At 46.9% G+C, this 15,016-nt stretch overlaps 1 protein-coding gene across 1 annotated transcript; it reads left to right on the top strand.

The window, feature by feature from the left end:
• Positions 1–10,846: 10,846 nt before the first annotated feature.
• Positions 10,847–13,754, top strand: LOC123398384 (probable inactive purple acid phosphatase 27). Its single transcript, XM_045092862.1, has 10 exons — positions 10,847–11,072; positions 11,165–11,256; positions 11,395–11,467; positions 11,562–11,681; positions 11,769–11,861; positions 11,955–12,087; positions 12,211–12,292; positions 12,397–12,529; positions 12,617–12,822; positions 12,903–13,754. The coding sequence occupies exons 1-10, from the start codon at positions 10,884–10,886 to the stop codon at positions 13,654–13,656; spliced, it is 1,875 nt and encodes a 624-aa protein (XP_044948797.1). The 5' UTR covers positions 10,847–10,883; the 3' UTR covers positions 13,657–13,754.
• Positions 13,755–15,016: the final 1,262 nt, after the last annotated feature.

The following is a 15,016-nucleotide window of genomic DNA, read 5'->3' on the forward strand; positions in this document are numbered from 1 at the left end:
TCATGGCACTTCATTTATTGGTGTAAAGCAGAATGAAAATTGGTACGTGAGCATAGTATTGTTTTTCTTCTTATGTGGAATATACTCCAATTTTGAACATGTTCGTTTGTGTGTCATGTTCTCCAAAAAAAGAGGAAAAGTAGCCTTTTCTAGAAAAAGCCATGATGGCGGTTTATATGACATTTGGAATAATGAATGCATCATCCACTAGCTCAGCCAACAAAAAACCAGGCGGAACACTTTGCCACACAACAGTTTGTACATCCATCACATCCCTGGTAAGAACATCAGCTGCCCCATTGGCTTCTTTGGGACAGTGATTGAAAGAAAAAGGAGTGCTCCTTCTTATTTTCTTTTCCTTTTTAGTACAAAAAACATAGCTTTCTCAATGGCAGAATTCGCTTCTCGGGGTGAGCTTTCATGGGCTTCCCTTGGACGAACCGATCTGGATTCTCAGACTTCTTGGTGCACATGATTTTGTATTTACGAAGTGGGCTTCTCGTCTATATCTCCTTTTTGGTTTCCATAAAAAATGTTTATTTCTCTTTTTTCCCTTCTAAAATAACAAATCTAAATCTCTTTGTTTTAATATATGTTTTCCGATTCAAGAGCTTTCACTTATTAATCAGCGGGTTTGCATTCGTTTTCCACACACACAACTAAGAAATTAGGTACATAATTGATTGAAAGACACCTCCTTCTACTAGCTGGCGCCTGTTTGGCACAAAGATGTGCCCCACATCACGTCCAACGAAGTTCAATCGGAAAGATTTCAAATTGCCGCTAAGCTCTTCAATTTCTTGGAGAATCGACACAATTTCAGACTGACTCCGGTCGCGATCTCTTCAAAGCTTGACAACTTCACTTGCATCAGATTCAACTGTGAATTTAGAAAGGCCTAGACCAAAGTGTCACCGTCAGCTTCACAAATGTCTCGGGTGATAATGATTCTATCATAGCGAATAACCATTGCTTTGCATTTGGCTCTGTTGTTGCACACATGTGCTCTGCGAGGTCCCCATCTACCTTGGCTCATACACATCTTGTCGTTGTGCATTCCAAACGTGAGTGACGCCACGAGTTCCGAGCTCCGCAAATAGCGCATGAAGTTATGTTAAACATTTTCCTGTGTGATCACACATCTTCCGTTGACAAAGACTATTTTGCGAGCCTCTACAAGACCATATGTATTTTGGATGGCACTTCTATCTTCCATAGACGTTTCCAAGAATCAACATCGCGATCATTGTTTCTCTTCTCAACTTTGTCTTTGCCAACATACTATAAGCGGACGTGTCTGGCCCTCGCTGAGGCTCTAATGCTCCAGAACATTGTCATCGCTTCGGACTCCAAGCAAGTTATCAACGAAATTTCATGTTCAAACCGAGGTGTCTCCGGTGCTATTATATCCGAGATCAAGCATAGAGCTTCTCTGTTAAACTGTTTATTTAAATTCGAAGACAGAGCCACTAATGGTGATGCTGATGACTTAGCTAAGTTTTCAAATTCCTTGGATCTGGGTCGTCATGTGTGGTTTGTTGAGCCCCATGATCATTTTGTATCCCACTTCATGTGGTCTATCTTTACCTAATACTAAAACGGCTATTGCTTCTGTCAAAAAACTCGTCGAGGTTTTTTTACAAAAATGCCCTTGCTGTTTTACGTATTCAACCCGCGGTCCTTCCATTAGTGGATTCTAAGAAAACGTTTCACTTTAAAAAAACTCTAAACCCACCCGGCTGAACCGGACCGCACCGTCGCCCGTAGCTCCCTCCTGCCCGAGCTCCCCTCGCGCCCGCAAGCCGATTCGTCGTCGATTCCGCACCTCTGCCATGCCCCAGCCACCGGCAACCTTCCCCATTTGACCTCTGGACGCTCCTCCGCCTCACATCTCTCCCTTCTTCACGTTCTTCTCAACTCTCTCCCTCTTTCTTGCTAAAGAGGGACCTCCAGGAGGGCCATGGCGCCGCCGACCCTCAATCTAGCCGGATTCGGCCGCCTACATGCCAAATCCGTCGGAAATGGATCCACCCCGACCGGATCCAACCGGGCCCCGCCGTTGTCGCCACCGGAGCACGGCCCCACCCGATGTGTAGCGTCGTCATTGCATGTCCCTGCCCGCGTCCGCATGAGGACGATGCTCGTCCTGCACAGCTCGGTCACGCACAGGATGACCTCCACCCATAGCTCACTCCCGCACGGGCTAATCCACATCTCGCTCTCGCCGACGATGAGCAAGAGCAAGCTGCGGAGGATGACTGGGACCTAGATGCTTCTTCCCCCGTAATTTTCGTCTGCTTTTCATACATCGTCCTCGCAGCTACATTTTTTATCTGATTGTGTTGTTTCAGCTTCGTGGGCCAGAAATTTTATTATGGACCGCTACAAAAGTTCAACCTGACGACCTCACCTCACCTCCCCTCCCCTACCTCTCCCTTACTACGGCTACAACAAACAAATTTCAGATTCTAATCAATAGTCTCACCCTGCTTCTTTACGTCCAATCTTAGCAACTTATATACATTCAAAGTTGCAAGAATCAACAAGCCAGCACAAAAGGATGAGATATGGGTCATTCTCGAAGGAAAAAAGAAAGACATAGACAAAAGGATCTGATGTCACATGCGGAGATCCGGCGAAGTGCGTTGCGGAGGGAGGATGGGAAGGGTGTGTAGACGCCATGGCCCGGGATGCGTTGGGACCAAGTGCGTTGGGGAGGGAGGAGGGGAGATAGAGCCGGCCGGAGCTCTACATCATTAGCGGCGTGCGTTAGGGAGGGGATCCCGTCGGAGGTGGCGTAGCAGTCAGCGGTGGCATGTTCAGGAGGAGATCGGGGATGTGAAGAAACTCGCAAGAGCATTGTGGAAGACAAATTGAAGAGATAAGGCTCTCCAAGGGAGCCACAAGTCCATGCATCAGCTAGCTTTTTATTTTGGAGACTTACTCTAGCATGTTCATTTCATGTTTTTAATGGTTTGAACTTTTTTTCGAGATTAATTGTTTGGATCCTTCACACGTCAATAAAAAACTCTGAGATTAATTGTTTGGATCCTTCACACATCAATAAAAAAACTCTCAGATTAATTGTTTGGATCCTTCACACATCAATAAAAACTCTGAGTCCATCAGTTTTTTAACACAATGTAGACGCAAACTCTCGTATAAGCGCCCATTCACAAACACATACACTATTCTTATGAACACCTTTGTAAGACTGGGTCGACATATTGTCTTGAGATCTATGAAGTCATCGTAGATGCCTCGTCATCGATGAAAATGTCTCCTTTCACTGAATGCACATCGTCAAAAATCCTGCAATAAATCCATGAATAATGAAAGCACCAAGACTTGGACTCTGATGGACCAGGGATACCACTGTTTCTATAACCATTCAACCACATGTTGGATCGCACATCAACCTGATAGTGCATACACATGTCTTTGTTCTCCAAACTATACACATGTTTTTTTTGAAAAGGAGGCGAAGCCCCGGCCTCTGCATCGAGAGATGCATACGGCCATATATTATGTCAAACCCAAGTCCTCGAATAGTACAAAAAGTCTCCAAAAAAGTAAACGAAAAAATAGCAAAAAGATACACGGCGTCCAACTCGCCACAACCGGGATGCGTTAAAATAAGCCTAGATGACTAAACACCTATCCTATTAATATGCCGCCATCCAAAATGGTTGAAGATAACCTGAGCTACCATCTCCCATCGGACACACCCAGTAACCATAGGCTCCCTGGCTTCCACAGGAGTGAGTAATGACCATGTGCGGATCAAGGCAGTAGCCCTGAAAATGACCTGCAAAAAGTGAATATATTGATGTTTGTTAAATACCAAGTCATTTCTACGGTTTCATGTAGCCCACAAAAGTGCACATGATCCTACTCGGATAAGGCTGGCAGTTATATCATCGACCCCTCTTAACCACGTCCCAAATAACGTGTTTAAACTGTTGGGTGGCTTAATGTTGAAAGTAATAAGAAGTGTTCGCCATAGAAGTTTAGCCATAGGACAGTCCAGAAATAGGTGTTTAATTGTTTCATCATTCTGACAAAAACTGCATCTAGTATTACCTTTCCATTTACGTTTGACCAAATTATCCTTAGTTAGAATAACCCCCTTGTGAACAAACCACATGAAGATCTTAATTCTAAGTGGAACTTTGACCTTCCAAATATGTAAGGACTTCGGGATGGATACTGAATCTATGAAATCTAAATACATAGATTTTACCGAGAAAATTCCGTTAGTGGTCAACTTCCAACGAACACTATCAGGGTTCTCAGTAAGGGTAATATCCATCAACCTTCTAACTAGATGCAGACAGCTTGACCATGTGTTACCTATTAAGGCTCTACGGAACTGAATATTAAGAGGAACCTGGCGCAAAATTGACGCAACGGTCGCCTGACGTCGTTGTGTAATATGGTAGAGTTGCGGATACTGCATGGCTAAAGGCGTCTCACCCATCCAAGTATCCTTTCAAAATCTAGTAGATTGGCCATTGCCAATAACGAACTTAGACCTGAGAAAAAAGGCATTCTTAGACCGCATGACCCCCTTCCAGAACGGTGAATCAGTTGGTCTCATTGTAACCTGCGCCAAAGTCTTGTTTTGTAGGTATTTATTCGTCAGAATCTGTACCCACAACCCCCCTCTGTATCCATAGATAATCTAAACAGCCATTTGCTGAGTAGACATTTATTTTTAATCTCTAAATTTTCAATCCCTAAACCACCTTGATCCTTAGGTCTACACATGATGTCCCATCTCGAGAGCCTGTATTTAGTCTTGATCTCATCACTCTACCAGAAAAAACGGGACCGATAAAAATCCAACCTTTTTCGTACCCCAACAGGTACTTCAAAGAAGGATAGGAGAAACATAGGCATACTTGTTAAAACTGAATTAACCAGTATCAACCTTCCTCCATACGATAAGAGCTTGCCCTTCCAACAGCTCAACTTTTTTTCGAACCGGTCCTCGATACATTTCCAATCCTTATTTGATAATTTTCTGTGATGAATTGGGATCCCTAAATAAGTAAAAGGTAAACTCCCGCTAGCACAACCAAACAATTGATTATACGTGAGCTGCTCATCATTGGCCTTTCCAAAGCAAAACAATTCACTTTTATGAAAATTTACCTTCAACCCTGATAGTTGTTCAAATAAGCATAGGATAAGTTTGAGGTTCCTGGCTTTACTGAGATCATGCTCCAAAAAAAGAATCGTGTCATCCGCATATTGTAAAATGGAGACACCCCCATCAACAAGATGTGGGATCAAGCCCCCTACAAGGTCCTTCTCATTGGCCCGCTTAATCAGTAGTGCCAACATATCAGCGATAATGTTAAATAAAATGGGAGACATTGGATCTCCTTGTCGGAGACCCTTTAGTGTCTGGAAAAAAATGACCCACATCATCATTCACTTTGACACCCACACTTCCCTTTTTTATAGAACAATCGACGTGCCTACGCCACAGCTCATCGAAACCCTTCATACGTAGAGTTTGCTAGAGAAACGACCATTTGACTTTATCGTAAGCCTTTTCGAAATCCACTTTAAAGATAACCCCATCTAGTTTCTTCGAGTGAATTTCATGAAGAGTTTCATGCAAGACAACGACTCCTTCAAGGATATTACGTCCCGGCATAAAAGTTGTTTGCGTAGATTGTACCACTGAATGGGCCATCTTAGTCAACCTATCCGTTCCCACCTTTGTGAAAATCTTGAAGCTAACATTTAACAAACAGATCGGACGGAACTGTTCAATCCGCGTGGCCCCTTCCTTCTTTGGTAAGAGCGTAATAGTACCAAAATTCAAATGGAAGAGTTGAAGGTGACCACAAAAAAGATCAGAAAACATTGACATAAGATCAGTCTTAATAATATGCCAACAGTGCTTGTAAAACTCCGCCGGAAACCCATCTGGACCGGGAGCTTTGCCATTCTTCATATTCCCAATCGCGTCAAACACCTCTTTCTCTGAGAAAGGAGCGGATAAAATCTCATTGTCAGCCTCTCCAACTTGAGGAATATCCGCCACTTTTTGCTCATCCATAGCCACAAAGCTTTGCTCAGGAGCACCAAATAAATGTTTATAGTAGTTAGAGATGTACAATTTTAGATTCTCATGACCTACTATTGTACCCTCATCTTGCTCAAGCTGCACTATTTTCTTTTTCCTATGCTTGCCATTTGCAATCAAGTGGAAAAATTTAGTGTTATTGTCCCCAAGAACTATGGCCTTCACTTTGGCTCTAAGCGCCCATTTCATTTCCTCCTCTCTCAGGAGAATACGCAAGCGTTGTTCGGCCTCGAATTTGAGATACCTTTCGTTGGCATCCAGAAGACAACTCTCAGCCTTCCGATCTAGATTGTCTATAAGTTTGAGGAGCTTATCTTGCTCTTCCTTATATATTCCATACACATTCTTAGATCAGCCCCTCAAATACTGTCTAAGATGTCTAATCTTATACTGCCATCTTTCTACAGAGGTTTCGCCCCTGACCTCCGTATTCCATTCCCTCTCGACCATATCCATGAACCCCTCCCTTGTGAACCAGCTTGATTCAAAAGAGAATCCATGTTTGTTTCCTATATGGCTTGCCTCACCGGAATCCAGCAAAAGAGGAGTATGATCCGAGATTGCGCGTTGAAGTGCTCTAACAGTTACTAGAGGGAACTTCTGTTCCCATTCAATACTAGTTAAGACACGATCCAACTTTTCAAATGTCTGATTCTGTAGAGCATTCGCCCAGGTATATTTCCTACCTGATAGAGCAATCTCCCTCAGATATAAGCTCTCGATAATTGTGTTAAACATGAAAGGCCATCTGCCATCAAAATTAACACTACTTTTTTCATCAGCCCGCCTAATAATATTAAAATCTCCGCCTACAAGCAATGGTAGTTTGTCATCACAAATCCTGACCAGATCTGCTAGGAAATCAGGCTTTAGTTCTGGCTGTGTTGCACCATAGACAGCAACAAGAGCCCATTGAAACCCGTCTCCCTTAGATCTAATCTTGAATTTGACTGCAAACTCCCCAAACACCACCTCCCGCACTTGAAAAGTGTCACAACGGACTCCAAGTAAGATCCCACCGGACCTTCCTCTTGGAGGGAGACAGTGCCAGTCAAAATCCACCCCAGCCGATAGAGAACTTAAAAATTGAGAAGTAAAGTTATCCCTCCCTCTCTCCATCAGTGCGATAAAATCAAGGTGATGCTCTAAAGTAGCCTCTACTAGAAATCTTCTTTTAGCCAAGTCTCTAAGACCTCTGCTATTCCAAAAAATTCCTCTCATTATTCATCATAAATTTTTTTGGCAATCTTAAATCTAGCACTTCTACGTACCGCAGAGACCGGATAAACTTTCCGTCTCCATGGACGTTTCGGCATTTCCAGCAACTCCTGGTCCATATAACCAGAAAATTGAGGCTCAGCCTTAGGAGATTGGGCACACATCCCTTGACCAACTAAAACCTCACCTACACCATCCTCTAGATCCACTGTCGGGGCCAGACTATCACAAAGAGAATTCAGTCTCCCTAGATCGTTGACTTCAAACTCTTGCATTGGTTTAACTGCCGCTAAATTTCGGACTAAGTCTAACGCTCTATCGACCTCTAAGTCTAAGAGATCATTAATAGATTTAGAAATTTCTCGGCCATTGTTCCCCAACGTAACCCCAATAGAAGCTGCCTTATCTACAATATCTTGCGGAGAGAAATGAAGAATATAATTATTAATGCTGAAAGACATACCTCTCTCAGTTTCGACATCTCTCATTTTAGCCGCACGCATAGCATGTCCCATCTGTAAATCATCCGCATCAGGTTGATTCTCAATTCGCCGGCTGGACCTCCTGTCCGAAGTAAGCGGACTTTGAATACCTCCGTATGCTATGACCTGCTCAACAGACGGCGGTGCAATGACCTCGCCATTGTGCCCCTGACCAGTACCCTCCAACCCTGACACCCGCAAAGGTGATGACCCGGTTGCAGCCAACGAGCTTGCAGTCGGATTCATAGTAGCTGACATAGAAACAACAGCAGCAGTGGTGGATCTCTCGGTTGCATCCAACGATGGAAGGAAGCCTGGAGGAGGAGTCTCGGTAGTAGCCCCCGGGGAGGCTGGCAAAGAGGCAGCAGCCCCAGGGGTGGCTGGCCGAGAAGCAGCAGCCCCAGGGGTGGCTGGCGGTGAACTCGGCAGCAGCAGCGAATCCTGCCTGGGCGACCCAGGAGGCGCACCTCTCGGCTCGGTACCCGACCCGGGCAACATATGCCCTGTTGAATGAACTGCATCGTAATGCTGACACCGGCCCGTAGCAGCATTCCTAGCGACAGCAAAGTATTCCCCAAGTGAAACTGTGGTCAAAGCTTCCTTAGGCTTCTTAACACTGAATGATCCTACCTTTGCTTGCTTTCCCTGCAGCTTAAGATGGATCGGAACCCTCTCATGCAGCTCTGAAGCCGCCCCTCGAACCTCCGGTGCCGAGGCTGGTTCAAAAGAACCGAACCTGAGCTGCGCCGAGGGTAGAGTCACCGGTTGAGCAGCCCCTCCAGCAAAACCTGAGGTGGGTTGATCCACTATCTTGGTTAGAACAGACTGTTGATCCTTCTTATCGGACTCCCTAGAACCCGAAGCATCATCTCCGTCAGCCATATCAGTATCCTTGTCCGTCCCGTCCTCATCGAACATATCCGGACTCTCAATCTCGAGCTGCAAGGTGTACCGCATTCCAGCATAAGTCCATATAACATCATCTGGCACAAGCGCAATATCAATTACACTAACCCTCATCCTGGCAACACCTTTAGCCCGAGTATATTGCATATCCACCTTCTCAGTCTTACCTATCAAAGATCCCAAGCTCCAAGTCACCAGAAATTCATTTAGAGCCTTTGACGGGGCCCCTGAAAAACGTACCCAGATCTGAGGAAGTGGCACACCTTGTGGCTCCTCATTCTTCCAAGCATCGAACTCTAGCACACAACTGGTACTAGGAACACAACACATACCAAACTTGAGCAGTCTAGCTAGGTCCTCCTTGATAGGAAACACAATCTTGAACACATTATCTGCTATAAGGACTGGTTCCCACCGAAACGTTGAGGAAACTAGCTCCCCGCAACGGTTGCACCACCTGCTCAACTATACACATGTTGCCTCTTTGTTTTATTCAAATTGTTTTATTGAAATGATAAACACAAAGATTCAATTGAGATGGAGACTCCTGCATATATGGCAACAAAACACAAAGCTAGAATATATATATGGTAATGATTTCATGATTAACACACACGACATAAGCATGTATGCCTGGTAGTAGGATGAAGTATACCGCATTTTTATTGTCCGGTGTCAGTAACTCAAAATAAGCACTGCGTGTATAATATTTTTATTATCAGTATGGTAATCTGAAGATAAGGTTCTTCACCCAATTACTTGACTAGGATTTCCGTCACCAGTTTTGAACAAATGTCCCAAAGAATCGTATTATTAATTGATCTGTTGACTCTATAAACTTCATTATCCATTTGGTTCATTTAGTTGCATCGTCGTGTGCCGCTTCGTTTATTGCAATTGTTGATTACTCAATCGTGAAGCACGTGGCATGGGTATGTGGATTTTTTCTTCCCACGCATAGGCACTTTTCCTAGTGATTAATAAAACTTTGTTGGGTTTGACTAGCGAGCGGCGTCGCATAAGGGCTCTTCCATGCGGCGGCTCCTTAAACAATCGGCTGGGCCGATTCCCTTTGATGTTTAAAATTTAAAAAGTTCTATCTACGAAATCGTTAATTCAATCGATGATCCGTTTTATCATTGACTTTCTCGCGACGACTTCTCCGAAACTAGATCCAATGTTGTCATGTTCTGGCAATTATTATTTTCGGTTCATACTTGTCACATTTTTTACCCCACTTGCCATATTATTAACCACTTACTTGTCTTGGAAAAATAACTTGATTGCATGTAATAGGTTGTGTTTGCCAATTTAAATATACTAACTTGTCGTATTTACATACAACTTTACAAGAAAACTATTTTGTGTGCTTGTTAGTGTTCACTACGCCGAGTTGTCATATTTACAAACGATGACCAAAAAAATCTTGTGGTCATCGGTTTTAAATATGTTGAATTGTCATATTTTCGCGCGTAATCGCCTATAAAAAGTTGTTTGTGTTTGCTAGTTTGATTATGTCGAGATGTCATATTTATATGCAATTTCCAAAAAATAAAACGATTAAATTATTTTTTATCACACAAGTAAGTACTCACTAATATGACAAGTAGGTGCAACAAATGTGGTAAGTACGAGTAAAAAAAAAGTTGCCAAAACATGTCGACATGTGATCTAGTTTTTAAAGATTTTGTCAAAACAAAGTCAACGACGAAAACGGATCATCGATCGAATTAATGCTTTAAGAGATAAAAGTTTTTGAATTTCAATCGTTTAGAGATGAATCATTGCATGCATGCAAGCATGGAAAAGAACACAATGAATGCTTGCGCAGCCGCAACATGGTGATGCCGAGATAATTAGATTTTCCCAACTTTGTTTTAACTCCTGAAAGAAACATGATTTCGTACTTACGACCCGTACTTTTCGTTTATATCTCCCTTTTTTTAGGGATATATCTCCTTTTTCTCAAAAAATAAAGAGCGTATATCTCCGTTCTTTTCTAGAAAAGAGCGTTAAGCCGGTATAACTAACTCGCGTATGTATATTGTTTGTTTTGAAAAGAATCGTCACGACTCACGAGTCAAAGAAACAACCCCCTATAAAACCGTGACTCCGATCGATCCTCGGCCGTCGGCGTCGCCCAACGTTGGCATCGTGTGTTTGCAGAGCAAAAGATGGGAGCAAGCGCGCTCCCGCCGCTGCTGGTGGCGGCCGTGCTGATGGCCGCCACCGCGGCCATGACGGTGGAGGACTCGGCGCCGGACAACATCCAGCCGCTGTCAACGCTGAACCTTTCCGCCGCGCAGGTCGCCATGGACTCCTCGTCGGCCATCCACGCCTCCCCCGACGTGCTCGGCAAGGACGTGAGTACACCATCCACCCATGTATGAATGAATGCCTGGATGAACCGTGCTGTTTAATCCGGCTCCTCTCGATGCGTTGCGTTGCGTTGCAGGGCGAGGATTCCGCGTGGGTGACAGTCAACTTCACGACGCCGTCGCCGTCGTCGGACCACTGGATCGGCCTCTTCTCCCCCGCCGATTTAACGTACGTAAACAGTACTACTACACGCTCAGCTTATAACAACATACTGTCAATCATTATAAGTAGTTAGGAGTACTTAATTATAACGAGATCTGTTGAGGTGTCCGTGTAATCCGTGATCGCGTCTGCATATATATGCAGCTCCGGCATCGGGAGCAGCAAGGTAGCAGGGGAAGGAGATGGGCCTGCAGCGCTGCCCGTGGCTCCGATCAAGGTCAGTGGATAGATACATAGGCGGCGAGGAGTTAATAGATGTCGTACGCCTCTGCTGATTGTGTGTGTTGCTGTGGTCTGGTCTGCTGTTGCAGTACAAGTTGGGCAACTCGGAGCCGAATTTCCTCCGCACCGGCGGCGGCAACACCAGCTTCCTCGTCATCAACCAGCGTTCCGACTACGCCTTCGGCCTCTTCGCCGGCGGCAAGGACAATGTAAGCCGGCCACAGTGGACAGCGTCACGTTAATTGTAAGAAAAATTAAAGCCTGATCTGACGTGGTGTTGCGTTGTCAATCTGCAGCCCAAGCTTCTGGCGGTGTCGAACAAGATCTCCTTCGCGAACCCGAAGGCCCCCGTGTTCCCGCGCCTGTCCCAGGGGAAGCAGTGGGACGAGGTGAGCCAAAACTAGTTAACCGAGAAGGTTGATCGTCTGCACATGCGCAGTATGTTTCCTGGTGTGATTGTTTGCTGCTGCTCCTGCGTGCAGATGGCGGTGACCTGGACGAGCGGGTACACCATGGACGAGGCGTACCCATTCGTGGAGTGGAGGATGAAGGGCGAGGAGACCTCCAAGCGGACGCCGGCCGGCACGCTCACCTTCACGCGAGGCCACCTCTGCGGTACGTACGCTCGGTCCGGGGTTCAGAGTTCAGAGCAGCTGCTGCCGTTAATTCATCAGAGTGTGAAAACTAGCGCAGGTAGTGTAGTCTGACGCTGTGTTTTCAACTGCAAATTTGTCGCAGGTGACCCGGCCCGTGGGCAGGGTTACAGGGATCCGGGCTTCATCCACACCGCGTTCCTCAAGGACCTGTGGCCAAACAGAGAGTATGAACACCAACACTGACAGCTGAATCAGAGTGTTTCACTTCTGAAATACTACTAGTAGCTTTGTTTTCTTCTCATAATTGCATTGTGTTTTCACTCATCAGGTACTCATATCAGATTGGGCACGAGCTGCAGGACGGGACGGTGGCGTGGGGCAAGGCCGCCACCTTCCGCGCGTCCCCCTACCCGGGCCAGGCCTCGCTGCAGCGCGTCGTCGTCTTCGGCGACATGGGACTCGTGAGAATTTTTCAATCACAAAAGAAAATGTTGAGGTGTGTAAGCTTAGGCTACTGATCATGCATGGTATATGTTGCTGGGTTGCAGGGGGCAATGGACGGGAGCAGCGAGCTCCAGGGGTTCCAGCCCGGCGCGCAGGTGACCACCGACCGGCTGGTCAAGGATCTGCCCAACTACGACGCCGTGTTCCACATCGGCGACCTCTCCTACGCCAACGGCTTCCTCGCGCAGTGGGACCAGTTCACCGCGCAGATCGAGCCCATCGCCTCCAAGGTCCCCTACATGGTCGCAAGGTTCGTCCGCCCACCCTGACAATCTTGCGAGTTCACAGGTGCACTCGTACTCAGCCATGCCAAGTTTCTCGTGTGCGCAGTGGCAACCACGAGCGCACGTACATGGACACGGGCGGGTTCTACAACGGCAACGACTCGCACGGCGAGTGCGGCGTGCCGGCGGAGACCTACTTCTACGTGCCGGCGGCGGCGCACCGGGGCAAGTTCTGGTACGCCGCCGACTACGGCATGTTCCGCTTCTGCGTGGGCGACACGGAGCACGACTGGCGGCCCGGGACGGAGCAGCACGCGTTCCTGGACGCGTGCTTCGCCGGCGCTGACCGGAAGCACCAGCCGTGGCTCGTCTTCCTGGCGCACCGCCCGCTCGGCTACTCGTCCAACGACTTCTACGCGGAGGAGGGCTCCTTCGCCGAGCCCATGGGGCGCGCCCTGCAGCCGCTCTGGCAGCGCCACCGCGTCGATCTCGCCATCTACGGCCACGTCCACAACTACGAGCGGACGTGCCCCGTCTATGAGAACACGTGCACCGTCAAGGGCAAGGATAAGCAGAGCAGCTACGCGGGTGCGATGGGAGGGACGATCCACGTCGTGGCCGGCACGGGCGGGGCCAAGCTGAGGAGCTACGCCGGCGGGGCGTGGCCGCAGTGGAGCGTGGCGAGGAACGAGAGCTTCGGCTACGTCAAGCTCACGGCCAGCGACCACTCGTCCATGCGGTTCGAGTTCATCCACAGCGATGACGGCGCCGTGCACGACGCCTTCACCATCACCAGGGACTACAAGGACATCATGGCCTGCGCCGTCGACAGCTGCGCGCCACACACCCTAGCCAACTAGTAGTGTGGCTTGTAGATTCGCAGTAATTCATAGGACAGGATTTAGCTCTTTGTACGAAATTTCTTCCTCTTTCATAGAGTAGAATTTATATGTGTCAATCAGGCGCCTCAAACGATCCGGTCAACCCGGTCAAAAAAAAACTCAAGGAAAACAAAGAGAGAAACAAAAAGTGCAAATGATTTCACTTAAATCCATTGCAATGTGAAAGATTCACTAATATTCAAGATGAATGGGTATGTTGGAGAGACACATTTTTTCCGACAAACATTTTTTAAAAGGCATCCCTCTTATATAATTGATCACATGTTTTATCTTCCAGCATTCCCCTTAATCAATTCTTTATATGTATATTGTATACTAAAAACTCCTTCAAAAAACCCATGAAAAAAATTGAGAAGAAACCTTATAATTATAGGAAAAGTCTCCCCTTCCACCGGGTGATCCATCCGCTGCCTCCTCGTCCGTTGATCTCGCGAGCGACCTGGCTGCGACCATCCCGTTCAGGAACGGGGGTTGAAGCTGGGGCACTCCAGGTTCCTCGTCGTGGCTCCTCTGCTGCCGGTGACGAGTTTGCCAGAGTCCAGCGAACTGCTGCCGTCGTCGGTCCTCGTCAGGTCGCCGTGCCCCGTCGCGCCCTCTCCTTCTTCCTTCCCTCTTTCTTTTCTTCTTCTCTCTCTAACCTCTTGTTCTTTCTCCGTTTGCGGTCATGGCCGCCGGCCCAAGGAGCTCACCCGCCGCCAGCTGGTGCCCCGCGCCGCCGGATCCGCTCTGTCCCGCTCTTCTTAGCCGTTCCCGACGAGTCCTCGCCCCACCCCTCGCGCCGCCAGTCGCTTGCCCCCGATGTCGATCGGCCCTCCGCACGCCGCCAGCCGCACCACGAACGGTTGTAAAAAAATTTGCAACCTGGCATTTGTTGCAAAAGTTTTCTACAACATGACATTTGTTGTAAAAATTTCTCCCGCAACAGTATCTATGTTGCAGAAAGACGAAGATTTTTTTTTCTGCAACAAAGCAATTGTTTCTGGAACTCGACCGTTGCTTCAGGAATTATTGGGTCCAAATTTTATTTTCTTCGCAACAAAGCGATTGTTTCTGCAACTCGACCGTCATTTCAGGAATTATTGGATGCCCGACCGGAGCCCCCGCGCGCGAATCGGACGGCTGCGCGCATAGATCTGACGGTCGTCCAGGTGGCGGATGTTTACAAAACATCTGCCGATGGATGGGTAGAAGCCCCCATAATTATATGCCATTGAAAACTCCTTCAAAATGGAGTGGGAAAACACTTCCGCTTTGGTACAACCCCTTAGACACATCAACGGTCCAGATTATCCCATACCCCTTCATAAAAAAGGTAGAA

Source organism: Hordeum vulgare, chromosome 5H, assembly GCF_904849725.1.
Source record: "Hordeum vulgare subsp. vulgare chromosome 5H, MorexV3_pseudomolecules_assembly, whole genome shotgun sequence".
Classification (NCBI taxonomy): Eukaryota; Viridiplantae; Streptophyta; class Magnoliopsida; order Poales; family Poaceae; genus Hordeum; species Hordeum vulgare.

What these genes read in the sequence shown, in the direction of transcription:
- LOC123398384 (XM_045092862.1), top strand. Translation starts at nt 10,884, where the DNA reads ATGGGAGCAAGCGCGCTCCCGCCGCTGCTGGTGGCGGCCGTGCTGATG. An exon ending in TGCCCGTGGCTCCGATCAAG is followed by an intron (nt 11,468 to 11,561) that starts GTCAGTGGATAG and finishes CTGCTGTTGCAG; the next exon opens with TACAAGTTGGGCAACTCGGA. An exon ending in TCGCCGGCGGCAAGGACAAT is followed by an intron (nt 11,682 to 11,768) that starts GTAAGCCGGCCA and finishes GTCAATCTGCAG; the next exon opens with CCCAAGCTTCTGGCGGTGTC.